Below are 25402 nucleotides of genomic sequence, written 5' to 3' on the forward strand. Positions count from 1 at the left end.
TGAACATGCCACATAGTTTAGACTGGTCCCATACTATCCTCTTATTGGGTGTTCCGAGATTGCAACTAGGACTTGTTACTATACTTACCTTGGGTTTATGTGCTTCAGTCAACCTACCACTAATGCCCCCAATACTACCCTCTGGATTATGTTCCGCACTGACTATCTGTCAGTGTCAGTGAGAGGAATAGTGCTCCATCGTTGGTGTCAGTGGGAAGAATATTGTCTCATCATTGGTGTCAGTGGAAGGAATAACACCCCATTTTTGAAATCAGTGGGAGGAAAAGTGCCCCATCATTGGTATTAGGGGGAGGAATAGTTCTCCATCATAGGTGTAAGTGGGAGGAATAGTGCCCCTTGGTGTCACATATACACATATATATTCATTTACACACAATGTTTAAATATAAAAAAACACAGTTTATTTGCTGCATAAACACATTGGCGACAGATTAAAGGAAGCCAAGAGCGAATCAATCAGGTACAGCTGGCAATTGTCAGTGACAGAAAAATTACAATGTATCAAAAGAAAGCAAAACTTAAAGGGTAACTCCAGACATGGGGTACATTTATAAAGCAGTGAATGTGACATTCCTCGAACATTCTCTGGTGAAGAATCAATCACAGTCATATAACACACATGGACCTGGAAGATTCACCTGCAGAGAATGTTGAGTGAATGTCTGATTTTCTGCTTTATAAATGTACTCCTTCCCATAATCATTTTATATAATGTTATATGATGCTGAAGTTTTGTCAAGGGTATATATACATTATCACCCAAAGGGGGCGTTCAGTTACTGAGAGCTCCCCAGATGTTGGATGTAAAGGATGATGGTGTCCCATGACATGCGTTGCGCCATCTGAGGAGCTTTAACACCAACCATGACTCGAAAAGTCGATTGGCCATAAGGAGATGGGATCAATTTTGCTGCAATCTATCCTCTAAAACCAAATCCATGTCAATGAAATTGCTGGAGTATTTTTCCAGTTTCTGATTTCAGCACAAACACCACCTGTAGAAATGACATTGCCAGTGTCAGACTGGATGGGTTTGCAGGCTATTGCCAGTATATATAAGGGGCGGCATTGGGAATCCCTTGCCTGCAGTCTCCAGATTAGGTGTTCCCAGAATCCCAGGAATGCAGAGGATTGTACACTGCAGGTTGGTCTGTGAAAACTGCAGCACTGCTAAGAAGAAAACCAGAGTCCCGGGCAGGGGTACTCCACCCTTATGTGTTTTTCCAAGGTGGAGTTTACTGATTGACTGAAGTTTACCCTTTAAGTGTCTTTTTTAAAGTCAGAATTATCAGAAATCATTGTATCACACCAACAATCTCTTGTAGATCAAAGAAAAATATAAATCTGGTTCTAGCTATATCATCTCTATATATAAATATAATATTAACATGCTGTATAGGCAGTAAAAACAGTAATTGTGGCAGTGATCCGTGTGTCTGCAAGAAGGACTGTCTGTGCTGCTGGTGGGAAGATGAAAGAGGATTGGGTTGGGTAGGATGGGATGGGGTGAGCATGTTGGGTGGTAATGCAGGTTATACACCCCTCATCTAGTCTATGGTGCATTGGGTGGTAATGCAAGTTATACACCCCTCATCTAGTCTGTGGTTTATTGGGTGGTAATGCAGGTTGTACACCCCTCATCTAGTCTGTGGTTTATTGGGTGGTAATGCAGGTTGTACACCCCTCATCTAGTCTGTGGTTTATTGGGTGGTAATGCAGGTTATACACCCCTCATCTAATCTGTGGTTTATTAGGCGATAATGCAGGTTGTACACCCCTCATCTAGTCTGTGGTTTATTGGGTGGTAATGCAGGTTATACACCCCTCATCTAGTCTATGGTGCATTGGGTGGTAATGCAAGTTATACACCCCTCATCTAGTCTGTGGTTTATTGGGTGGTAATGCAAGTTATATACCCCTCATCTAGTCTGTGGTTTATTGGGTGGTAATGCAGGTTGTACACCCCTCATCTAGTCTGTGGTTTATTGGGTGGTAATGCAGGTTATACACCCCTCATCTAGTCTATGGTGCATTGGGTGCTAATGCAAGTTATACACCCCTCATCTAGTCTGTGGTTTATTGGGTGGTAATGCAGTTTATACACCCCACATCTATTCTGTGGTGCATTGGGTAGTAATGCAAGTTATACACCCCTCATCTAGTCTGTGGTTTATTGGGTGGTAATGCAGGTTGTACACCCCTCATCCTGTCTGGGTTTGAGGACCGTGCACCACTCATGGGATTACCTATAATTTTCAATTTTTTTAAATAAAAGGGGGCATTGTAATAAATAAGTTAAAGAAGAACTCAGCTCTAATCATATACTTATTTTTTGCACAGAGTAGAGGAGGGTTTGATCCCTTTTCAGGTCCTTACTGTTAGACATATCCCTAGTGAGGAGATTTCCTCCCCCAGACACATATGACATTGAGGGCTGGCACACCTGCCCCTCTGATTTACAGTGCATTTCCACATATTCCTATGAAGCAACCACTAGAGGGTGCTGTCACCATCCTAACTGTAGTACAAGCACTGTGTTGTTAGAGGCCCCCTAGTGGATGTTTTATAGGAATATATTGGGATGTACTTCAAAAAGGGCAACAAGAGGGTCCAACTTACGGCACCAACCTTGGATATCAAGAAAGTACATTTCATAGACTGTAATAGAGACCCAGCAGGCATCAAGCCCCAGGCTTGACCCACATAAAAAAAATATATGAGTTTCACTTTAAAACCCAACTATAGATAATTTTGTCTTATTTCTATGGGTGTCCCCGTTGGGCTGATATACCTCACTTCCTGTCCTGGTGACACACACAGGTAGTAAAGGGTAAATCTCCCCAAAGGAGGCAAAGACAGCAGTTTTAAAGTTAAAGACGCAAGTCGGTTCTTTGAGAATCAAGCAGATTGGGTAAATCTTGATCGTCGAATATATATCCTGTCTGCTGCAAATTGGCTGAGATACTTTGGGAAGAAATGTGAGTGGGGCAGAGGATCAGCAATCACGCATTCATGCATAGAACAATAGACAAATGGCCTGTGTCGAGGGGCTTGTGTCAATGTCAGTCTATAGGAATGCAAGTCCTGTTTGCAGCAGGTCAGAAGGAGGTCAACTGTACCTGTCAATGTATTCTGAATGATCTCAGAGAATATCAAACTGATGCCATTGACACAAGCTGGTAGCCCCTCGGCACAGGCCCTAAGGCAGGTTGTGGCCCTTGGGGCCCCGGCACAATGGTGAGTTTGGTCTGTTCTGCTTGTGAACGTTCTCCATGATGTCAGCACTTGAAGGACGCCTGCACTTTCCTGCCGTTCAGCGGCTGAGGTGGGCGGAAATTGTTCACCATGTGGATTCGTTCTTGTTCCTCCTCTGCGTTAAAAAGCAGTGTTTTCCGAAATCGTTCCATCTGCCAAAATAAAGGATAGACCTTTTTTAAAATAAATCATATTTTCTGTAAAAGTTGAACTTCATCCAAAACATCCTGCGGTTTTGGATGGAGTGCTGAAGGGGTTAGGCCCTCTGTAGGGGAACTATTTCTGATTTTTATGTCTATGTCCCCATTAGGGAGTTTTCCATCACTTCCTGTCTCTGTAGTACCCAGTACCAGGGCAAAGGCAAATCTCCCCAACTGAGACACAGACTCAACCTTCCTTACTCCATTCAAGAGTAAATGGAAACAATTCTCTAAAATCAATTTGTATATTGTACTGCACACCAGAAATCAGTCTAGGAGTCAGAGATTGTGTGTTATAACATGTTTCAGGACCCGGGGGCAGGAAGGGGGCATATTAAGGGCAGGAAACAGGTAGGTGCTCAGTAGGATGTCTTTCATACTCCAATGAACTGGGCATGAAATATTGAGCTGCAGTTGTTGAATAGTGATGTCATCTTGCTGCCTATACATTGTGGCAGGAATGCATAAATTACAAGACCAACTGAACAGAAAAGAAAAAAAAAAAAAGTTTCCATACACCGTATGTACTGTGGCTGTGTAACTGCTTGGCTGGAATATGTGGTCTGTCATTCCTTTGAAAATTCTAGGCATCTGGCTTCAGTACTGATCCAATGGCTTCTATAGTTTCCTTAAACTTAAAAGTGAGGAAACCCTCAACTTCCTCACCCACCTGTCCCCACCTTCTGCTTCCCCCAATACTATTCAGACCATCCTGATAACTAACTAAGGGGCCCAGACTAATAAATTATAATATCATGAAATTATGCAGCACCAGTAAATATAACAAAAACATTAAAAAAAAATCAAAAAAGTAAAGAGTGCTCAATGTGCCAAACAGGAAGTCTCTCTTAAATCAAAGCCCATAATCAAAGATCTTCCACAGTCCAGCAGATCCTTGTAGTGTAATGAAAACACTGGGTGCCATCACCTTAATGAAATGCACACTCACTAGACCATAAGCTATAACAGGTACAGCAGATACAGTTGTGTCTGCTGTACCTGTTACAGCTTATGGTTTGGTGAGTAGGTAAAAAAAGAGGGTAAAAAAAAAAACGTATACAGTGTGATACAACTTGCTCTACCAGGGAAAAAAAAAACTTTTGAAACTCAAAAGGCAACCAGATCCTCCCTGGATCAACAAACATTTCCTATGAAATTGTAGAGGTGAAGTGATGACATTTACTATACTTACTGACCTACAAGACCTCAGTCTGAGTGGCCATCTAGCTTACCTGCAAAGATCTGAGATTATTGCCTAATTTGATCAAAAATATCTGGATTAGACGACTGCCAGTTCAAGTCTTTAGGAACCTTGAAATCGGTCAGGTCTAGTCTTTTTTTTATTTTGTATTCTTTATTTAGGCCTTTATGCATATACAGTACATTATAACACATATTCCTATCGAATGATATATACTTCATTTGACTATCATAAGTATACATCTCTAGTACATATAAGTTATCTTTAAGGAGATCATCCAAGTCTGAGTGAATAGGCCAGGATATGTACTAAAAGTATACACAACTTCCTGACATGGAAAGTATACTTAGTTGGTTATACACTGCATGTACTGTATCCCTGCTGACCTGAAGACACTGACCATCGAAGTGATTGTGTAGAAAACAGTCATTTCAACACAACGCACAATGTTTTCTCTTATAATGCAGAGCTGGAAGGGGTATCAGGGGAATCGGGGATTGGAGAACACCCATATAAAAATGGGACCAATGGTTGGAACACTATCAGTAAAGGGGCGTGGTGAAAAATTAACAAAAAAAAAGGGAGGTGGGAGTGAACGGGGTGGAGCTGTGGCAGAAAAGGAAAGGGTATATGGTAAAGAGGGGGACGAAGAAAGGTGAGAAAGACGGGAGAGGGGGAATTACCCCCCCCTCTATTATCTCTCACTTCTTCCCCTCATGGTGCCAGAAAATGGAGAAGGGACAGAACTCTGGTCCCAACGGGACACATCTAGTTTCTAATGGTACAGGCTACACCAAGCCATGGGCTGTAAAAAGCAGAGGGTCAGTGGCCCACTGACCATGCCACGGGCAGTATCACTTAGAGCCTCTGATATGGCTAAGCAGTGACTCAATGGTCTCCTGACCAAAATGAAGTAGGGGCTTCTTCCCTCGTGATATGGGTGACAATCATACTGAGCATTACTTCAAGCCTCTGATATGGCTAAGCAGTGGCTCAGTGGTCATCTGACCAAGATGACTGTGTATTTGTGACTTCCTGTCTCATGGTATGCTTCAAAGTGGAAAGTGGCATATTGACCAAGGTGAAGAAGACCCTCTGAATATCTGGAAATGGTCAGAATCACATCTGTAGTTAAAAGAGAAGACCATTGGCCAGATGGTAGAAGGTATCTTTGGTATATTGAATGTCATTCAAGCCTTAGGGTGTGAAAAGCATGGGCTTAGTGGCTCATTGATTGTGCAATGGGTAATACTTAGAGCCTCTAATATGGTTGAGTAGTGGCTCAGTGGCCGTACGACCAAGATGACTGTGTCTTGGTGACTTCCTGTCTGAAGGTATGGTTGAAAGTGGAAAGTGCCATACTGACCAAGGTGAAGAAGACCCTCTGAATATCTGGAAATGGTCAGAATCACATTTGTAGTTAAAGAGAAGACCATTGGCCAGATGATAGAAGGTATCTTTGGTATACTGAATGTCATCCAAGCCTTAGGAGGTGACAAATATGGGCTCAGTGGCCCATTGACCATGTCATGGGCATTACTTCGAGCCGAGCAGAGACTCAGTGGCCATCTGACCAAGAGGAAGCCAGGGTGTCCACCCTTTTGAATTGGTTGACACTGAGCTGTGTTTTGTGACTTTATGCCTGAGGTATGGCATGCCAGAAGTGGGCAACTGACAAAATGAAAAGGAGACCACTGGCCAGATGGTAGAAGTTATCGTTGGTACCTTGGGTATGCAGTATTAATTTGGCATCTTCTGCCAAGCCAAATACCCAATTTGTACAGTGCCTTGCAAAATTATTCACCCCCTTGGCTTTTTACCTATTTTGTTACATTACAGCCTTTAGTTCAATGTTTTTTTTAATCTGAATTATATGTGATGGATTAGAACACAATAGTCTAAGTTGGTGAAGTAAAATTAGAAAAATATATGCATAAAACTATTTTTCAGAAATAAAAAAATGATAATTGGCATGTGCATATGTATTCACCCCCTTTGTTATGAAGCCCATAAAAAGCTCTGGTGCAACCAATTACCTTCAGAAGTCACATAATTAGTGAAATGATGTCCACCTGTGTGCAATCTAAGTGTCCCATGATCTGACATATACACACCTTTTTTGAAAGGCCCCAGAGGCTGCAACACCTAAGCAAGAGGCACCACTAACCAAACACTGCCATGAGGACCAAGGAACTCTCCAAACAAGTAAGGGACAATGTTGTTGAGAAGTACAAGTCAGGGTTAGGTTATAAAAAAATATCCAAATTTTTGATGATCCTTAGGAGCAGCATCAAATCTATCGTAACCAAATGGGAAAAACTTGGCACAACAGCAAACCTGCCAAGAGATGGGCGCACACCAAAACTCACGGACCGGGCAAGGAGGGTAGTAATCAGAGAGGCAGCACAGAGACCTAAGGTAACCCTGGAAGAGCTGCAGAGTTTTACAGCAGAGACTGGAGTATCTGTATATAGGACGACAATAAGCCGTACACTCCATAGAGTTGGGCTTTATGGAAGACTTTCACCAAAAAACAAAAGGAATGAGCAAAAATCCCACTGGTAAGATGTGGCAAGCTCATAGAAACTTATCCAAAGCGACTTGAAGCTGTGATAGCCGCAAAAGGTGGCTCTACAAAGTATTGACTTTAGGGGGTTGAATAGTTATGCACATTGACTTTTTTCTGTTATTTTGACCTATTTGTTATTTGCTTCACAATAAAAAAAACACATCTTCAAAGTTGTGGGCATGTTCTGTAAATTAAATGATGCAAATCCTCAAACAATCAATGTTAATTCCAGGTTTTGCGGCAATAAAACAGGAAAAATGCCAAGGGGGTGAATACTTTTGCAAGGCACTGTATGTTCAATGCTCGAGGTCAACCAAAAATGCAAAACTGGTGACCTTGTATACAAATCTTACTGACACCAAGACCTTGAGTCCACACAAACAATGGAGATTATTTGGGTACATTTTGAAAAGCTTTTCATAAACTTCCATCAGCTAAAATTCCTGACATGGTCTGGAGGAACCTTTCCTTTCTGAATTTTCCCATCATCTTATCAAGATGGTGACTTCTTACTGTTAAGTTTTCAATGTCTTCTGTCCATATGAAGACCAGAAATTGGGTGCAGAAGAACATAGCGTATTCCTTGTAAAGGTTATAATCCTATTGAATTATGAATTATGTTCTTCTAGTCTAGCTTCTCATCTATACAGGGGGAGGATTGTTCTTTCAGGAGGTAAGCGAGCTTCCATGACTTCAAAAGATTCAGATATGGGAGGAGCTACATTTCCATGTTAGGTTAGATCCCAGTTGTGGAGGATGAATGGGAAAATTGAGATCTACACTTATCAATAATTCTTTCTCTAGGAATCCTTCATGAAAACACTTAAGCCCCATACACACGATCAGATTTTCTGCTGATTTTTGTCTTCAGATTTACCAAAACCATGTAGTGCAAGGGCCTGCCTGATTGCATACAAATTGAAACTCCTAAGGTTTGACCTCATATTATATGGTTTTGGACAAAAGACAAAAAATCAGCAGAAAATCTGATAGTGTGTATGGGGCTTTAGATCATTTCCTATATTGTAACATAATATATGCATTGTCTATTTGTAGACAAGCCTTTTTCTCCAAATGACATTGTGGAGGTGTAGCACCCCAGGACCTTCTGAACTCCAATCCCTCTTCTAACTTGTTAAGTGTGGAAAGTGTCATGGTGGTGCTGTCATGGAACGTTCCCAATAAGTGTATTACCGGTATCTATAACTTTCACTTCCACTAAATAATCTCCAGCCCTCCCCCACCACCACCGCCCATACTGTACACGGCAGTGCCCAGCACACCATTTACACAGTAAGCGCAGATAATCTTTTGTTCCTTTCACCTCATCACCTCCTCAATCTAAAGGTAAACAAACCATTGCACATTAATTCAGTCATCAAATCACAATCTGGTACAAAGTTTAATCTTCTCACAGCTGAGAAGGGAGGGTGCAGAAGGGTTCAGGAGGAGCATTTTATAATTACAACTGGAGGAAGCAGCTCAGCACCGGGGGTCCCCAATGCCCAATAATCCAACTGCCATCTCTGGTGCCTTCAGATTCCAGTCCTATTTTTACAGTAGAGCAAGGAAGAGCCACCTCTGGATGATATGAACCCAAAGGGGTAATCAAGCCATAACACACTATATGACTACTAAGGGGCCCACAGCTGTCTGACTTTTAGAAACAGCACTTGGCAAATAAATTTGGATAAAATTAATGTATATAAAGTTTCGGAAGTTGTATATGTTTGCCCAGAAAGTAGTTTGTATTCCATTGCAACATAATTATACAGGTGGGGGCCCCTTGATAAGGCCCTTATATGAACCATTACAGTCTCCATATTTTTCAGTGTTGTGGTTCTCCTGTAGCTGGCACATCCCATCAGTTGGGAGCCCTACCTGACCAATGATCCAATAGCCCTGCCATAGGCAAGAGGGGGGGGGAGGGAGGGGGCAAATCTGTCTCCAGTTTTTGCCTATGACCATGAGGGGGATGCTACTAAGTGGGTTGAGTGGGCACTCAATCTGTAGGTCTGCAGTAAGTCTCAAGTCAAAGTCTTGGCAACCCTGCAGCTTCCCTCACTGTGTCTCCATTCTCTCCCATAATCCCCTGAGACTGGAACTGCTCCTGTGTAGTCACATGACAATCCTGCAGGAGGATAAAGTTGCTGAACCACAATGGCTGCCCCCTCTTACTCTCTCACAATCCTACTGCTGGAAACAATTAGCCCTATAAACATCTGCCCGTTCCCATTGTCCCTCTGTGGTGGCCAGTCATGGAAAGGCATGGTCACTCTCACCTGTTTTTCTGATACACTGATGGGCTCTTTAAGAACAATCCAGTTCACGCTCTCGTTAAGCGGTGGGGTGGTCAGGGAGCCGGGGTAGTTCCAGTAGTCCAGGCTCTGTGGCAGGAGGCACTTGGGGTTGAAGTTGTCGAACTGTGCTTTGGTCCCCTGCAAGAGAACCAAATGTTAAATGGAACCACATCCAAATGTGTGAGAAGTGCAGAACAGTGGTGGTCAACTTACCTACTGTGGGGGCCTCACGTGTGGCCCTCACCAAAGGTGTGTAGATAATGTTCAGTTTATGCATACTGCATAGCTCCCAACTGTCCCTGATTTCAAGGGACTGTCCCTGATTTGGAGCAATGTCCCTCTGTCCCTCATTCTTCCTCATTTGTATCACATTTTGGTCTGATCTATAAAGTTGTATATAAAATGCACTTTTTATCTATCAAAAAGGGTTTTCCAGCGCTAAACCTCTGATTTCTAAATTGCTGCATTTGTAAATTCCAAAAGCCAATATAAAGGAATAGTAGTGGTAAAAAAAGGACTTGTGGGTTTAACCAATCTTGTTTTTTGTACAATTCTCCTTTAAGGGGGCGTGGAAAGGGGTGTGTCCTACGCCTGCATACTTTTGCTGATTTTCCCTCATTCCCATCTCAAAAAGTTGAGAGGTATGATACTGTACATGCCAACTGTCCTGGGTTTGCTGGGACAATCTCGCATCTCAGACCTCTGTGATCCAGTGATGTGTCCTGGGCTGTGTCCAGGGATCACAGTATCACCCGTATTTGAGTAACCGTATTTCAGAATGTGCAGTAACCTAAATAAAGGATATTATCTGAAGGAGATTGCGGCTGCAAGTAGGTGGGTTTCAAATGTCGTGTCAAGCATAGACTATGGGCAGGGGTGACAGTGTCCCAGGGACTAAGTATGCTTTAGGCAGTGCTACACAAACTGGCCAGAGACTGTGGGCATGGTGCAAGATACTGGGGACATTACAAGAAACCTGCTAGAGATCATTATAGATCCTTTACAAGCCAGCGCCCCCTACTGCGTCCCTTAAATACTTGATGGCACGATAAGATTCATTAAAATAGGTAAAAGAAAAAAAAATCCCAAAAAGGCAAAAAAAACCCCAAAAAAAAACGGGCAATACAGAAAAAAAAACATTTATAAGAAGTAAAGCAAATCATTCAGCCAGTAGAAACCAGTTCAGTACAGTATTTTCCTCCATTCTTCCTAAGTAAGAACCTAGGCAAGGAAAACTGACTACAAGCTGCCGGTGCTTGAGGACCGAACCATCAGTCCCAAAGAGTCACATGTGGCCCTCAGGCCACAGCTAGGATCCGACAAGGATAGAACCTCTATCATGTTTTAGTGCTGTCAAGGAGATTCCTCAAACTTTCTACTAGACTTTATGCGGACTTGAAAAGGTACTGATAGGTCCACTTTATATACCCTATAGTACCATCATGGGGGGGGGGGGGGGGGGGCAGATTTACTAAAAGTGGAGCTCACAGAATCCGGTGTAGCTGTGCATGGTAGCCAATCATCTTCTAACTTCAGCTTGTTCAATTAAGCTTTGACAATAAAATCTAGATGCTGATTGGCTACCATGCACAGCTGCACCAGATTCTGTATGCCCTAGTTTTAGTAAATCTCCCCCCTATGTCTGTGTCCCACCCCTTTCACTATGTCCTCGAACTGATACAACACCTGAAATAGAGGATATACCTTTGCATTTTTTTGAACAGAGCTTTTTTTTTTTCCTTGGATCAGAACTTTTTGGCTATGATGTGCTAAGCAGGAAGAGTGCAAACACAGCCAGGTTCTAGCATGTTCCTGACTGTTAGAGAACTAGGATCCCCATACACACAGAAGAATCCTCCCTTCCCTTTCTGTTGTCTTTATACTTGAATACATTTAAGAAATAAATCTCAGATATTGATAATCTCATTGGAATGGGGTTCCCCTTAAAGGTATGGAGAACAGTGAGTATTTCTCACAGACCTCTGCTGTAATGAATCCACCCGCATCTTCAAAAGGAAAAAAAAATCCGTGGTGGCCCTAATTAACCTGCGATCAGTGCAAGGTCCTGGCAATTAGGCCATGCTATCTTCACAGTAGCAGCTGATAAGAGTTCCATCAATCCTACAAGGAAATTTCTTCTCTATCGCTCAACAAGGTGAAAGATGACATTTAATCTGCTTATGTTTTTGCTTCCGTGGTCTCCCCCCATCTTCATCAACATACTAATTAAATTAATAAATAAAACCTTTCTATTTTAGACACTGTGATGTCATCACTGATGCGAGGGGCTGGCAGGGTGCTAAGTTCCCAGGTCTGTACACCCCCTGTGCCCATTGTGGGGGGTCCCACCATGCCTGTGCTGAGTTCTCGGGTCTGTACAACTGCTGTGCTTATTATGAGGGGTTCCCATCATCCCTGTGCTGAGATCCTGAGTCTGTACACCCACTGTGCCCATTATGAGGGGCTTCGACCATCCCTGTGCTGAGTTTCCAAGTCTGTACACCTGCTGTGCCCATTATGAGGGGCTCCCACTATCCCTGTGCTGAGTTCCTGGGTCTGTACACCTGATGTGGTCATTATGAGGGGTTCCCACCATCCCTGTGCTGAGTTATCGTGTCTGTATACAAGGGGTGCAACGGATCGTCTCCGATCCGTGATCCGAACGGTCCAACCTGTTCGGATCGGCACACCCGCGATCCGCGGAGCGCTCCGCTGCCTCGGCCTTAGGGAAGGCCGCGGCTTTGGCCTAGCTCCAGAGCGGCGGACATCTTGGTACACCCGGCGGTGGCCTAGGTGAGCACCACTCTGACGTCATCATCACCCGCCTCAACAGCAAGCAAGCAGACAATCGTAGGGGAGATGTGGGGAGATGTAGATATTAGTGGGGGAGATGTGGATATTGGTGGGGGGGATGTGGGGAGATGTGGATATTAGTGGTGGAGATGTGGGGAGATGTGGATATTAGTGGGGGATATGTGGATATTAGTGGGGGGGATGTGGGGAGATGTGAATATTAGTGGGGGAGATGTGGGGAGATGTGGATATTAGTGGGGGAGATGTGGATATTAGTGGGGGAGATGTGGATATTAGTGGGGGAGATGTGGGGAGATGTGGATATTAGTGGGGGGGATGTGGGGAGATGTGGATATTAGTGGTGGAGATGTGGATATTAGTGGGGGAGATGTGGGGAGATGTGGATATTAGTGGGGGAGATGTGGGGAGATGTGGATATTAGTGGGGGGGATGTGGGGAGATGTGGATATTAGTGGGGGAGATGTGGGGAGATGTGGATATTAGTGGGGGAGATGTGGATATTAGTGGGGGAGATGTGGGGAGATGTGGATATTAGTGGGGGAGATGTAGGGAGATGTGAATATTAGTGGGGGAGATGTGGATATTAGTGGGGGAGATGTGGGGAGATGTGGATATTACAGTGGGGGAGATGTGGATATTACAGTGGGGGAGATGTGGATATTACAGTGGGGAGATGTGGATATTAGTGGGGGAGATGTGGATATTAGTGGGGGAGATGTGAATATTAGTGGGGGAGATGTGGATATTAGTGGGGGAGATGTGGGGAAATGTGGTTATTAGTGGGGGAGATGTGGATATTAGTGGGGGGAGATGTGGATATTAGTGGGGGAGATGTGGGGAGATGTGGATATTAGTGGGGGAGATGTAGGGAGATGTGAATATTAGTGGGGGAGATGTGGATATTAGTGGGGGAGATGTGGAGAGATGTGGATATTACAGTGGGGGAGATGTGGATATTACAGTGGGGGAGATGTGGATATTACAGTGGGGGAGATGACGTGGATATTACAGTGGGGGAGATGACGTGGATATTACAGTGGGGACGGAGATTGTGGATATTACAGTGGGGGAGATGTGGGGAGATGTGGATATTACAGTGGGGGAGATGTGGATATTACAGTGGGGGAGATGACGTGGATATTACAGTGGGGACAGAGATTGTGGATATTACAGTGGGGGGAGATTGTGGATATTACAGTGGGGACTATATGGTGGTGGAATTTTCACAGGTTTTTGTAAATTCAATTAATTTTTTGTTTTGTTTTTTAATCCGAAAATGATCCAATCCGTGACTCCTGATCCGAGGAACGATCCGAACCGTGAGTTTTTTGATCGATTGCACCCCTACTGTATACCTGCTTTACATTATGAGGGGGTTCCCACCATCCCTGTGCTGAGTTCCTGGGTCTATACACCTGCTGTGTCCATTAGAGGTTCATACCATCCCTGTGCTGAGTTCCCGGGTCTGTTTACCTGTTGTGCCCATTAGCGCCAGGACAAAATCCTTTAGCACACAAGACAAAAAGGCCATAGTGTGCTCCCTGTGAGCAGGTTGCAGTTGCTGCACTTTTTGCTCCTGTGTCCTGGTGAAGCACCCAAGGCAGGTGCCTCTTTTGCCTGTCCCTCAGCCCCCTTATGACCAGTCCTATCCTAGCAGAGCCGTCACACTCGGCTGATGACAATACAGAGAACAATGTATACATTGAATATAAATCAAGCTCCTTTTTCCTATTGCGCCCCCCCCCCCCCATTGTATTCCTCTATATGTGTCACTTGAGATGTATGGGAGTTGTGTTCCTCCACTCACACACAATGTCTTTCACAGAAGATGACAAAGAATGGATTTTCCGTGCAGAAGACAATTCTCTGTAATGTTAGCAAACCTTCAGAACAAAAACTCACATTTATCGCAAATACCATCCATAGAGCGCACAATGCGGCGCGCACAAAGACCCTGACATCACCCGATTGTTCAGGGCGGGGGGGATGAAATCAGAGCCGGGACGGGAACATCCAATGAGAGGAATATTGTGAATTCTCTTCTATATGTTTCCATACACAGAGCAGTATAGAGAACACGGCTCACATATCAGCTCCACCTACAGCTGAACCTGGAAGGCTGGAAGTGGTGGAAGGTTTACAATAGGCGGATTTAATGCATAGTGACTCAATGCTGCTATCACCGGCGGCTCCCATTGTAAATATCACTGACCCAGTTGAGATTAGAAGGTTTACCTTTCCTGCCGAGATATGACGGGGCGACAACTCACAGCCAGGTGTACTGGCGGCCATTGTCCACCCACTGCCCACCTGACCCACCTGACCCGCCTGCTCCTGAATCCAATGTCTTTATAAAGTTTTTCTTTTTTTTTTAGACCTTTAAATCTGACCTCCGGCCTTCACTTCAGTCTTGCATAGTTGTACCGGCTCCTTTCCTGGACTGAAATGGTTTACTCTGATTTCACTGCACACTGTGAGCTTCTCACAATGTACATTAGAAGCTGTAGCAAGTCAAATAGAGCCCGCCACATTTCCTGGCTGGTGGACATCCAGCATCATCTAGCACTTTCCTTCCAAGTCTGACTGTCCCTGGCCTGCCCCTTTCATTCATTGGATTTCAGTTCTTTCAATCATGAAGGGTGTTACCTTAGGGTGGTCTGCCTCAGAACACTCCTCCAGACTGACACCCACCCATTCTGATATTTGCATAACTCCTCCCACTGCTTGCATCAGGACTGAGGGCTGAGGCTCTTGAGAGGGGTACTGAGGCAGGGGGCTGTGATGTCTTCTGGAAACTATGTACAGAACCCTGACAGCCCCACCCACCAGCCACAATCTGTTTGCAATGCTTAGAGAAGCACAGAGACCCATACATCAAATAAAATAAGATATGTAATTAACCATTTTCCGACCACGCTGTAGCCGAATGATGGCTACAGAGCGGTCGGCTAGTTCTGGGAGGCCATCGTAGGCTCATCAGTGTCACTACTGTGCCCTAATAGTGCTCATCAGTGCCCATCAGTGAGTGCTCATCAGTGCCACCCTATCAGTGTATCCAGTGCTTTTTTTCTCAAACAATAGGTGCTAGAACTCAACCACGACCCCCCAAAACTCCTCCCCCCATACATACCCTCCAAATCACATCAAATAGTGAGTGTGGTCATATTTCACAAACAGTAGAAAGGTCTTAAAGGGGCATTAGATATCAGGATTGCATTACATACAGAGTGCAGAGTTCATGTGGGTTACACACAGAGTGCAGAGCTGTCACTTGTAAACACAGAAACCAGACTTCTGTGTTTACAAGTGATTGTGGTGAACAGGCACCAAAGGGTCTGAGCCAGAAGTGGTGGAACTGAGTTCCTCCAAGTTCCCCCTGAAAAAAAGCCCTGAGTGTATCCTCATCAACGCCTGTCAGTGCCATAAAAATGTGTAAAAACTGCATTCAAAAAATGGGTTTTCATTTTCTATCCACGTTTTCCAAAAACTTGTGGAAAAAAATAACATGCTAAAATACCTCATTATGCCTCATAGAATATATGTTGGGGTGTTTGCTTTCCAAAATGGGGTCATTTTGTGTGCATTTCCATTGTCCTGGTGCTCCAGGACCTTCAAAAGTGTAAGGCTTTCACACTGAGGCGCTTTGCAGGCGCTATAGTGCTAAAAATAGCACCTGCAAAGCGCCCTGAAAGAGCCGCTCAATTCACTCCAATGTGAAAGCCCCGAGCCCCGCTCCTAAAGCTCCCCTTCCCATCGAAAACAATGGGGCAGCGCTTTGTGGACGGTTTTAACCCTTTTTTGGCCGCTAGCGGGCGAATAGCGCCGCTAAAACGACGGTAAAGCAGCACTAAATATCCCGCCCGCCTGTCCCAGTGTGAAAGTAGCCTAAGAGGTAGTCAAGAAATGAAATGTGTAATTTATGTCCCTAGAACACCTGATGGTGCTCCCTGAATGTTGGGCCTCTGTATGTGGCCAGGCTGTGTAAAAGTCTCACACATGTGGTAACGCCATACTCAGGAGGAGTAGCTGAATGTGTTTTGGGGTGTAGTTGCAAGTATGCATATGCCATGTGAGAGAAATAACCTGTTAATGTGACAATTTTGTGAAAAATCTTAATTTTCCCAAGAATTGTGGGTAAAATATTTAACTTAAAAAAACTCACCATGCCTCTTACTAAATACCTTGGAATGTCTACTTTCTAAAAAGGAGTCATTTGGGGGGTATTTGTACCGTCCTGACTTGTTGGTGTCTCAAGAAATAAGATAGGCCGTCAGTACGTCAGGTGTGATCAATTTTCAATGATTGGCACCATAGCGTACAGACTCTATAACTTTCACACCGACCAAATAATATACACTTATTTGGGTTATTTTTACCAAAGAAATGTAGCAGTATAAATTTTGGCCAAAATTTAAAAAGAAAAATGCATAGCTGTGAATCAGGCCTTATAATGCAAAGCTACAGGTCAGCTCAGACTGGTAAAAACCATACACATGGTGCTGATTGAGTCTATCTCAGCAGAAAACGGCTTACAATACAACACCTGGTTGAGAATCATGTGAAGCACTTGTTACCACTTGCCTGGAGTTCCATTTTAAAGGACCAAAAACCAGCACTCACCTTAAATCTCACCATGTAGAGCGCGTCGGTGAGCCGGTTCAGGCTCGGGTGCTCCTCCCCTATCTGAAAACAAGAGAAGTTCTGTATTAGATCTCAGCGTTTAACAGAAGTCATCTGCCCGTGTGTCCTGTGATTGGACGGAAATACTCACTTCCAGGAAGACCCCGATGACAACTAAGCCGTCGGATGCAGCGGCTGCTTCTGCGAAAGTGGGGTACGATTTTGCATTCCAGTGAACCAGGTGGAGCTGCGGGTGAGGGGATCAAACAAGGTCAGTTTGATGTGCGTCAGAGTCCCATCCAATCAGACGACAGCTTGAAGTAGTAAGTAAACCCTCACTTTGTAAAACAGCCCATTCAGTTTAAAATAGAAATGAAAGGCAAAACATGTGCATAAACATAAATACAGATTTTTCCCCTTTAAAAAAAAAGTGATCACATTCCCTCTGTTCTCAGCTGTTTAAGGAGCTCTGAGAGCTGGGGGATGAGAAACAGCAGTACACTGATCTTTCCAGTGAATATCTGTGCAGAGGGGCATGTCAGCACAAGTCTGATCTTTGGATTAGAGTAGGCCGAGTTCTCAGCAGAGCCAAAAAAACTGACCTCGCTGTGCTCTCATGCCTAGTGTGGTCAGTTTTCAATAGGAAGACTGAGGGACTGGCAGGAACACCAAGGATTTCACACAAAGGCGACTTTCTCATACAAGTACATGGTACAGTAGACACATATCAGGTATATGAAATGTTGGACTGACATATTATTGAGACTTTGTTGCCAATTGGGAATGAGTGAAAACTAACCAAAAAAATGTCACCATTTTGGCCAAAGCCAATGGAATCAATGGGGAATGGAGAAATTAGAGGGATTTGGAGGAGGAGGTAAGTTAGAGAGCCAGTGGGCCGCAAATGACTCCTGGAGGTTTTTCCCACGTACTGTTGCTTTAAATGTTTTATTTTTTACATTTTTGGTGGACACAAGAATCAAATATCGATAAAATTTACAATGAACAAGCATTAAAAAATGAACTTCACAAAGCAACTTCATACGTACCAACATTTCAGTCTTGGATCCCCAGGGCAGAATTAGTCCTGCTCACAGTCCGTCTCAAGTCCTCCCATATGGACAAGCTCAGACCCCACCTACTTACTGGAAAGGCCCACCTAAACCCTGCCTCTAATTGTACTGGGACCACCCACTCACAGCCCTTGATTACTATATAAATACCTTATCGAGTTACTGCACATATGCAGTACCTCACATAAGGGTGACACTGTGATTTGGCATCTATGCCTCTATTCATATATCCCAACCAAACCATGAAGTGCTTCTCACAGGCTCCCGCCCCTGCGGAACACAGAGCTCTGCCTCCTACCTACCTCATAGCCAACAGAGACTAAAAATCTGGGGCAGTTGGCATCTATGCAACAGGTTTTCCTAAAGGTGTATTTTTTTCCCAAGCCTAAGCAGAAAATTTGCCAAAATTAGAAGCCGGTTTTGTCAAAAATTCACCAAAGTCAATATTTTGAATTTTGTGGCAAAATCAATTTATCCAAAATGACTCAACCTATTCTTCTAGCCCAGTGGTTCTCAACCTCAGTCCTCAAGTATCCCCAACAGGCCATGTTTTGGGAATTTCTCTTAGATAAAATAGCTGTCCAAAATACCAAGCCATTGACTCTGCAAACATGGCCCGTTGGGGGTACTTGAGGACAGGGTTGAGAACCACTGTTCTAGCCAATCTCTTTACTGATAATTTTTTTTTCGCAACTAACATACTTACGTACTTTATATTCCTGATTTCAAGACACTGTGAACCCACCTATGGTCCTCATTCAATACACCCACATTTCTGGTAGGCATACCCAAATCATGCCCACTTTCCAGGTTGGTCCTGCGCAGACCCCACTTATAAATACGCTGGGACTGCCCATTACTTATACGTTACAGGTTAGTCCTGTCCAGATTCTCCTCTAAATATGCAGGGACCACCCACTCATGGCACCAGTCCTTACAATTAGTGCACTTTACTGAGCATGTGCAGTATCTCTTATAAGTTTGATGCTGTGTGATCCCTGGACACCAGAGGGACAGAGGGCCAAGATGTGGGACTGTCCCAGTAAATCTGAAACAGTTGGTATGTATGTACTAAGAGAGAAGCATTTATTTTTCCAAATTCTTTAGCCAATCCCAGCCATCCCCTCCAGCTTCCATCAGTGCCTAGCACTGTCCTTGGTAGGGGTCAGAATTTCGCCTGTCCCTCACCTCACAGGGGAAAGACTTCCCATCCACCGTATGTTCAGATCCCTCATGGCGCTGGGTGCCCCAGTGGAAATGGAACTGCTTCAGCCTATACGAGTCATCAAGGGGTCCTCCGCTGAGCACTGCATGACCAAAAAAATGAAAAATTTTAAGTTGCAAAATATATATATATAAAATTTGAAGAGGTTTCTTAATGTAACATCATGGTTTCCCTTTGCAATGATAGTGTAACACAATGGGGGAGATTTACTAAGACTGGTACACTCAGAATCTGGTGCAGATTTGCATGGTAGCCAATTGGCTTCTAACTATCAGCTTATTCAATAAAGCTTTGGCAATAAAACATGGAAGCTGATTAATTTCTATGCAGAGCTGCACCAGATTTTGCACTCTCTGGTTTTGGTAAATCCCCCCCCCCAATGACAGGGAGGGAGGGTGGAGGCTGCAGTCTATGGAGAGCCGAGACAGAGGGCAGCACTGGATCCACCCATAACTGAAATACCAGCGTGATTGGACATATGATTTCTATTGCTCTAATGGCTCTGTGACATCTGATTGGTGACTGGTCCCAGGCACTGATTATCTTCCTCCAATCAGAAAATACAAATGAATAAAGTCTTGTTCAGTCCTAATGGTTTATCCACCCGTTGGGTAAATAATGGGCTCCGCTGTGAATGTTATCAGTCAAGGCGATCTCTGGATAAAGTGACTCAGGATTTGGCAATGGCGTTTCGCTGTGGATGGAGACGGCGTCTCCTGGTGTGTGAAATAACAGAGCTCATACTGTGCGATATTCTATGGAAAAAAGTGCAAATTCACAGCGGCATCACACGAGGCCAACGCTTACCATATAGACACTGGCCAAATTCTGGAAGAACGAAGGCGAAACAATCTATCCGCAATGATTTAAAAAAGTTTACCACAGTTATAGTCTTGGGGACAATTTACATCTCTACATTAATGGGAGTGTTACCGCCACGCACCGAGGCATTGCATAAGGATGCATTGTGGCAAAAAAATTTAGCAGGACAGCTTGGTGTGTCGGAAGCTCATTGATTTCATCTGATAATTAACTGACTGTCACTTAGATCTGCCTTGATTTTTGGAAATGCCCTCCCCTCCTGTGCTCTATGTTGGCATAGCACACTATAGACATGCTGGTAGGTTAATTGGATCCTGTCTAAATTGGTCCTAATATGCGTATGTGTGAAGGCGAGCTAGGAACCTTAGATTGTAAGCTCCTTGAGGGCAGGGACTCATGTGAATGTACAATATATATGTAAAGCGCTGTGTAAATTGACGGTGCTATATAAGTAGCTGTAATAAATAAATATATAGCAAGCAACAGACACACCCCTAATCACAAGGGTCCTCATTGAGATGCGCAATGCTGGGGGAGAGGGGGCATGTCCGACCACAGAGGGGGTGTGTCCGACCAGAGAGAGAAGTGTCAGACCAGAGAGAGGGGGTGTGTCAGACCAGAGAGAGGGGGTGGGTCTGACCAGAGAGGGGAGTGTCTGACCAGAGATGGGAGTGTCTAACCAGGTCTGTTAGGTTCCAGGACTCTGGTTCCCTATTAGACTTCCTGCACTTCCTGCTCTCCCTTCCTGTGCTCTATGTTGGCACACAAGTAACAGACTCACCTCTAATCACAAGGGTCCTCAATGAGATGTGTAATGCTGGGGTGTAATGCTGGGGAAGAGAGGGGGTGTGTCTGATCAGAGAGAGGGGGGCAGGTCTGACCAGAGAGGGGAGTGTCTGACCAGGCCTGTTGGGTTACAGAGTGCACTGGGCAGTTTGATCAGACTCTGGTGCCTATAGGACTTCCTGCACTTCCTGCCCTCCCCTCCTGTACTCTGTGTAGGGTTGCCACCTGTCCAGGATTCACCCGGACAGTCTGGGTTTCAAATCATGTGTCCGGGCTTCAATCCACCTGAAACCCAGACACTTTATTCAGACAGGAATGTGGCTCAGAACAGGGCTTGAAAGGAGGGTGAGGGGGCACTATGTGCGCCACATTACTATTCTCTTTGGAGTGCCCAAAGGTGGCCGAGGTCTGTTACAATCCTATAGTGTATATATGTATAAAAAAATATATGTTTGTGCACCACTAAAGTGTTCGGGTTGGACTTGAAGAAAAAGTGGCAATCCTAACTCTATGTGGCATTGCAAGTAACAGACGCACCCCTAATCACAAGGATCCTTATTGAGATGTGCAATGCTGGGGAAGAGAGGGGGTGTGTCTGACCAGAGAGGGGGTGTGCCTGACCAGAGAGAGGGGTGGGTCTGACCAGAGAGGGGAGTGTCTGACCATAGAGAGGGGGTGGGTCTGCCCAGAGAGGGGAGTGTCTGACCAGACCTGTTAGGTTACAGAGTGCACTGGGCAGTATAATCAGACTCTGGTGCCTATAGGACTTCCTGCACTTCCTGCTCTCCCCTCCTGTGCTCTATGTTGGCATAGCAAGTAACAGACCCAACTCTAATCAGGAGGGTCCCCACTGAGACATGTAATGCTGGGGAAGAGAGGGGCGTGTCTGACCAGAAAGAGTGTGTGTGTGACCATAGAGAGGGGGGGCAGGTCTGACCAGAGAGTGCACTGGGCAGTATGGTCAGATTCTGGTGCCGACAGGACTTCCTGCACTTCCTGCTCTCCCCTCCTGTGCTCTTTGTTGGCATAGTAAGTATCAGACACCCCTAATCACAAGGGTCCCCACTGAGACATGTAATACTGGGGAAGAGAGGGGGTGTCTGACCAGAGGAAGTGATGCAATTTGGGACGGCAGTAAAAATCCAAAACATGTAACAGGATGAGCGCACCACAAATCCCAGTAAAAGGTTATTTTTTATGACAAGAGGTCAAAAGTGAAAGCCGACACATTCCCAAGCTCAAAGCTCTTTTCATCAGGGCTAAAAGAGACAGATAATAAAATATTATAAAAAAACAGAAATAGTTTCATGGTTTATATTAAACATAATATTTTAAGTTATCTTCTTCTGTTAGCCCTGATGAAGGGGAGTGTTGAGCCCCGAAATGAGATGGTCTTGTGAAAACCTTCCATCTGCATCCATGAAGGTGATTGGCACCTTACAATTAGCGGTCCTGCGCTCTCACCTGTCTTGTCATCATTGTCATCGAACTCCACCATGACAGAGTGACCATTGTTGGAGAGGCTGATGGACGTGGACTGGTCATAGGACACCACCAGAGGCTTTAAGCTGGGGTTGAAGACGGCCTGATTGGCCACGATATTGATGGGGGACTGGCGATTTCCCTGGGCGATGGGGAAGTAGCGGTGCCACTCAGAGGGACCTGGAGATGGGGGAAGGTAGACAGTTAGTGACAAATCCACTCTACAAAGGCACCAGTATTATAGCTGCTATCAGTTACTTCTCCAGGCGGTCCCAGCTCTGCCTCCTGACTAATATCTGAACTCAAACTGATTTGTCACTGAAGTGATGTCATCACTGGGTCTCTGTGCTTCTCTATCCAATGCAGGCAGTCAAGGTCCTGAAAACATCACAGTAGTGCCTGATGTAGGCAGTGGGCTGGCTCTTGGGAGGAGTTATGCAAATACCAAAATGCCTTGATGGATGGGTGGCAGTCACCCTGCTCTCTCCTCTTATCAGCATCCTTCTTGTCAGCACATAAACTGATTGGCTCCTTGTACTGCTTCTCCCTCTCCCAATCAGAGCTCTGCTGTACAGGGACTGCAGGAGGCTGATACCAGCTCAAATTTGGGTACTAATTCCTATTACAGGTCAAACCGCACGACAAGTTGCACCCTATTGTCAACAATAGAACTGTTCAAACCGGTGCAACGCCGAATTTGTGGTGCAGCACCGATTTGAAAAAGTTGTTCCTGCACTCCTTTTCGTGATTTCAGGTGCGACTTGCATAGACATCTGTGCATAAAGTCGCACAGATGTCAGCCAAGTCGCACTTGAAGTCGTACTGACATGCGGCTTTGAAATCATGCGATTTCGGGTGAAGTTGCACGATTTTAAAGCCTCATTCGGTGTGAATCAGGACTTACACTGCTTGTATATAAAAGTTACAAACCAACGTATTAATGATTACAGCTTTGCATTTTTTGTGTCTCGTATCTGGCTGGGTTCACACCGAACAGGAATCGCACCGCATTCCTATTCAAATCACATGAGATTCTTTGCAGTGCAATTTGAGCCCATTCATTTCATATGGGCTTAATTTGCAAAAGGTGCAGGCATCTTTTTTTTTTTTTTGCAGGAATCGGATATTATGGGTGTTCACATTCATGCAATCTGATTCTTGCAATTGCACTGCATTTTGCAACCTGTTTTGGGGTATCAATAATTTAACATTGACAGTGGTGGCAGATCGCATGGATGGAGCGTGATTCCAAGGTGATGCTGGAAATGCTGAGGATTCACTGCATTTCCTGCACCGCATATATGTGAACTGGAACTTAAAGTAGAAACAAAGGGAAACATTGGGGTTGATTTACTAAAACTGGAGCACTCAGAATCTGGTGCAGCTGTGCATGGTAGCCAATCAGCTTCCAACCTCAGCTTGTTTAATTAGGCTCCATTCACACTTGTAGGACTCCAAAGTTGCACGACTTTGGAGTGCAACTTTAATGCAACTATGGATGGGTGCGACTTTGGCTTTGGTTTTGATCAATGATAATGGACAACTGCTGCATTGTATAAAATTCAGGTATGACTTTCATGCAACTTTTGGGGGTAACTTTGAAGTCTATGGCCCTCAAGTTGCATGAAAGTCAGACCAAAGTAGTGCATGATTTACTTTAAAGTCGCTGCGACTTTTAGGCCCCTTTCACACTTGTGCGACTTGTCCTTTGACTTGGGACCGCAAGTCGCATGACAAGTTGTACCCCATGATTCCCAATGAGTACCATTTATACCTCTGCCTCCCCCCCCCCCCCTCCGGTGCCACATTTGGCACCTTGTAGGGGGGAGGGGTAGCTGGTTTTGACAGGTACCCGCTCCCACTTCCGCGGCAAACTCAGCCTGAAGTTCGGCCCTCGGCGCAGCCGGGCCATTGAGAAAGCGCAGCGCGATGCGTGCATGTGCAGTAGGAAATTGTGGCTTCACTGCCGTTTTGTGATAAATAGATAAATCTATGAAGCAGCGCTAAAAAAATGTAACTCAATATTGTGAAAACACAAAACGAAATCAATATAATGACATCAAACTTATTAGGTGAAAATATGTGTATAAAGAAATCACACCAAATATGTAAATAAGTGTCCATAAGAACCCATTCACAAGGGCTAAAAATGAAAAATATATGTGAAACAAGAACTCAACCGCCAGTCAGCAAGCGTGCCCGATGACGAAGCATCGTAGCCACGCCCAACTAGTTTCGTCAAAGAGATGACGTCATCACGCATGCTTGCGTGGTTGAGTTCGGTGCAGGCACACAGCCTGCTGCTTTTTGGGAGAGCAACTGTATCTGTTTGTTGCGTTATGCATGTTTTTTAAACATATTGCCGAAGGATTTGCTTAGTGTGATTCCCTTTGCAAGTTTTACTTGTTATTTTTTGAATAAATGTTTTTTTATGGGTTAAACTATGGGCGTATATCCTTTTTATTTTTATTTTTCATCCTGCTGATGAACCAACCCTGACTGGATCACGTTCGGTGCTTTGTAGTATCCCTTCATGAGGAGATGTTACCAGCGCATTTGACCATACTATATGATGGTCCACCGAATCCGGTAAGAGGCTTTGATACTCGGTGTCACCTGGTGGTGGAAGCACTACGAATTGTGATTGCGGGGACACTGGTGAAGCAAGTGAATCGTGGATGATTTGCTTCCTTTGGACTTTCTTGTTTCACATATATTTTTTTTCTTTTTAGCCCTTGTGAATGGGTTCTTATGGACACTTATTTACATATTTGGAGAGATTTCTTTATACATGTTTTTTCACCTAATAAGTTTGATGTCATTATATTGATTTTTGTTTTTTTAGTTCAATTTTTTTTTTTTAGCGCTGCTTCATATATTTATCACAATTCTTGCATTTAGTGTCACAGATTGCTTAAGCGGCTGCTCGTTTGTAATTTATATGTTTTAGCGCAGCTATCCTATATGATTTTTCACTGCCGGTTTCCCTTACCCAAGATGGCGGCGCCAGCACCCGAGAACCAATTCAAGAATC

General features: G+C 44.4%; 1 protein-coding gene across 1 annotated transcript in view; it reads right to left on the bottom strand.

The window, feature by feature from the left end:
* Nucleotides 1–399: 399 nt before the first annotated feature.
* CA7 (carbonic anhydrase 7) overlaps nt 400–25402 on the bottom strand; it is a 30156-nt gene continuing 5153 nt past the window's right edge. Inside the window, exons 2-7 of the mRNA XM_073605704.1 lie at nt 22351–22548; nt 19242–19360; nt 17132–17227; nt 16981–17043; nt 9529–9684; nt 400–3428 (exon numbers count right to left, since the gene is read on the bottom strand). Coding sequence (XP_073461805.1) covers nt 3300–3428; nt 9529–9684; nt 16981–17043; nt 17132–17227; nt 19242–19360; nt 22351–22548 — 761 coding nt within the window. The 3' untranslated portion in view covers nt 400–3299. The remainder of the gene's footprint in view (nt 3429–9528; nt 9685–16980; nt 17044–17131; nt 17228–19241; nt 19361–22350; nt 22549–25402) is intronic.

This window comes from Aquarana catesbeiana, linkage group LG11 (genome assembly GCF_042186555.1).
Source record: "Aquarana catesbeiana isolate 2022-GZ linkage group LG11, ASM4218655v1, whole genome shotgun sequence".
NCBI lineage: Eukaryota > Metazoa > Chordata > Amphibia > Anura > Ranidae > Aquarana > Aquarana catesbeiana.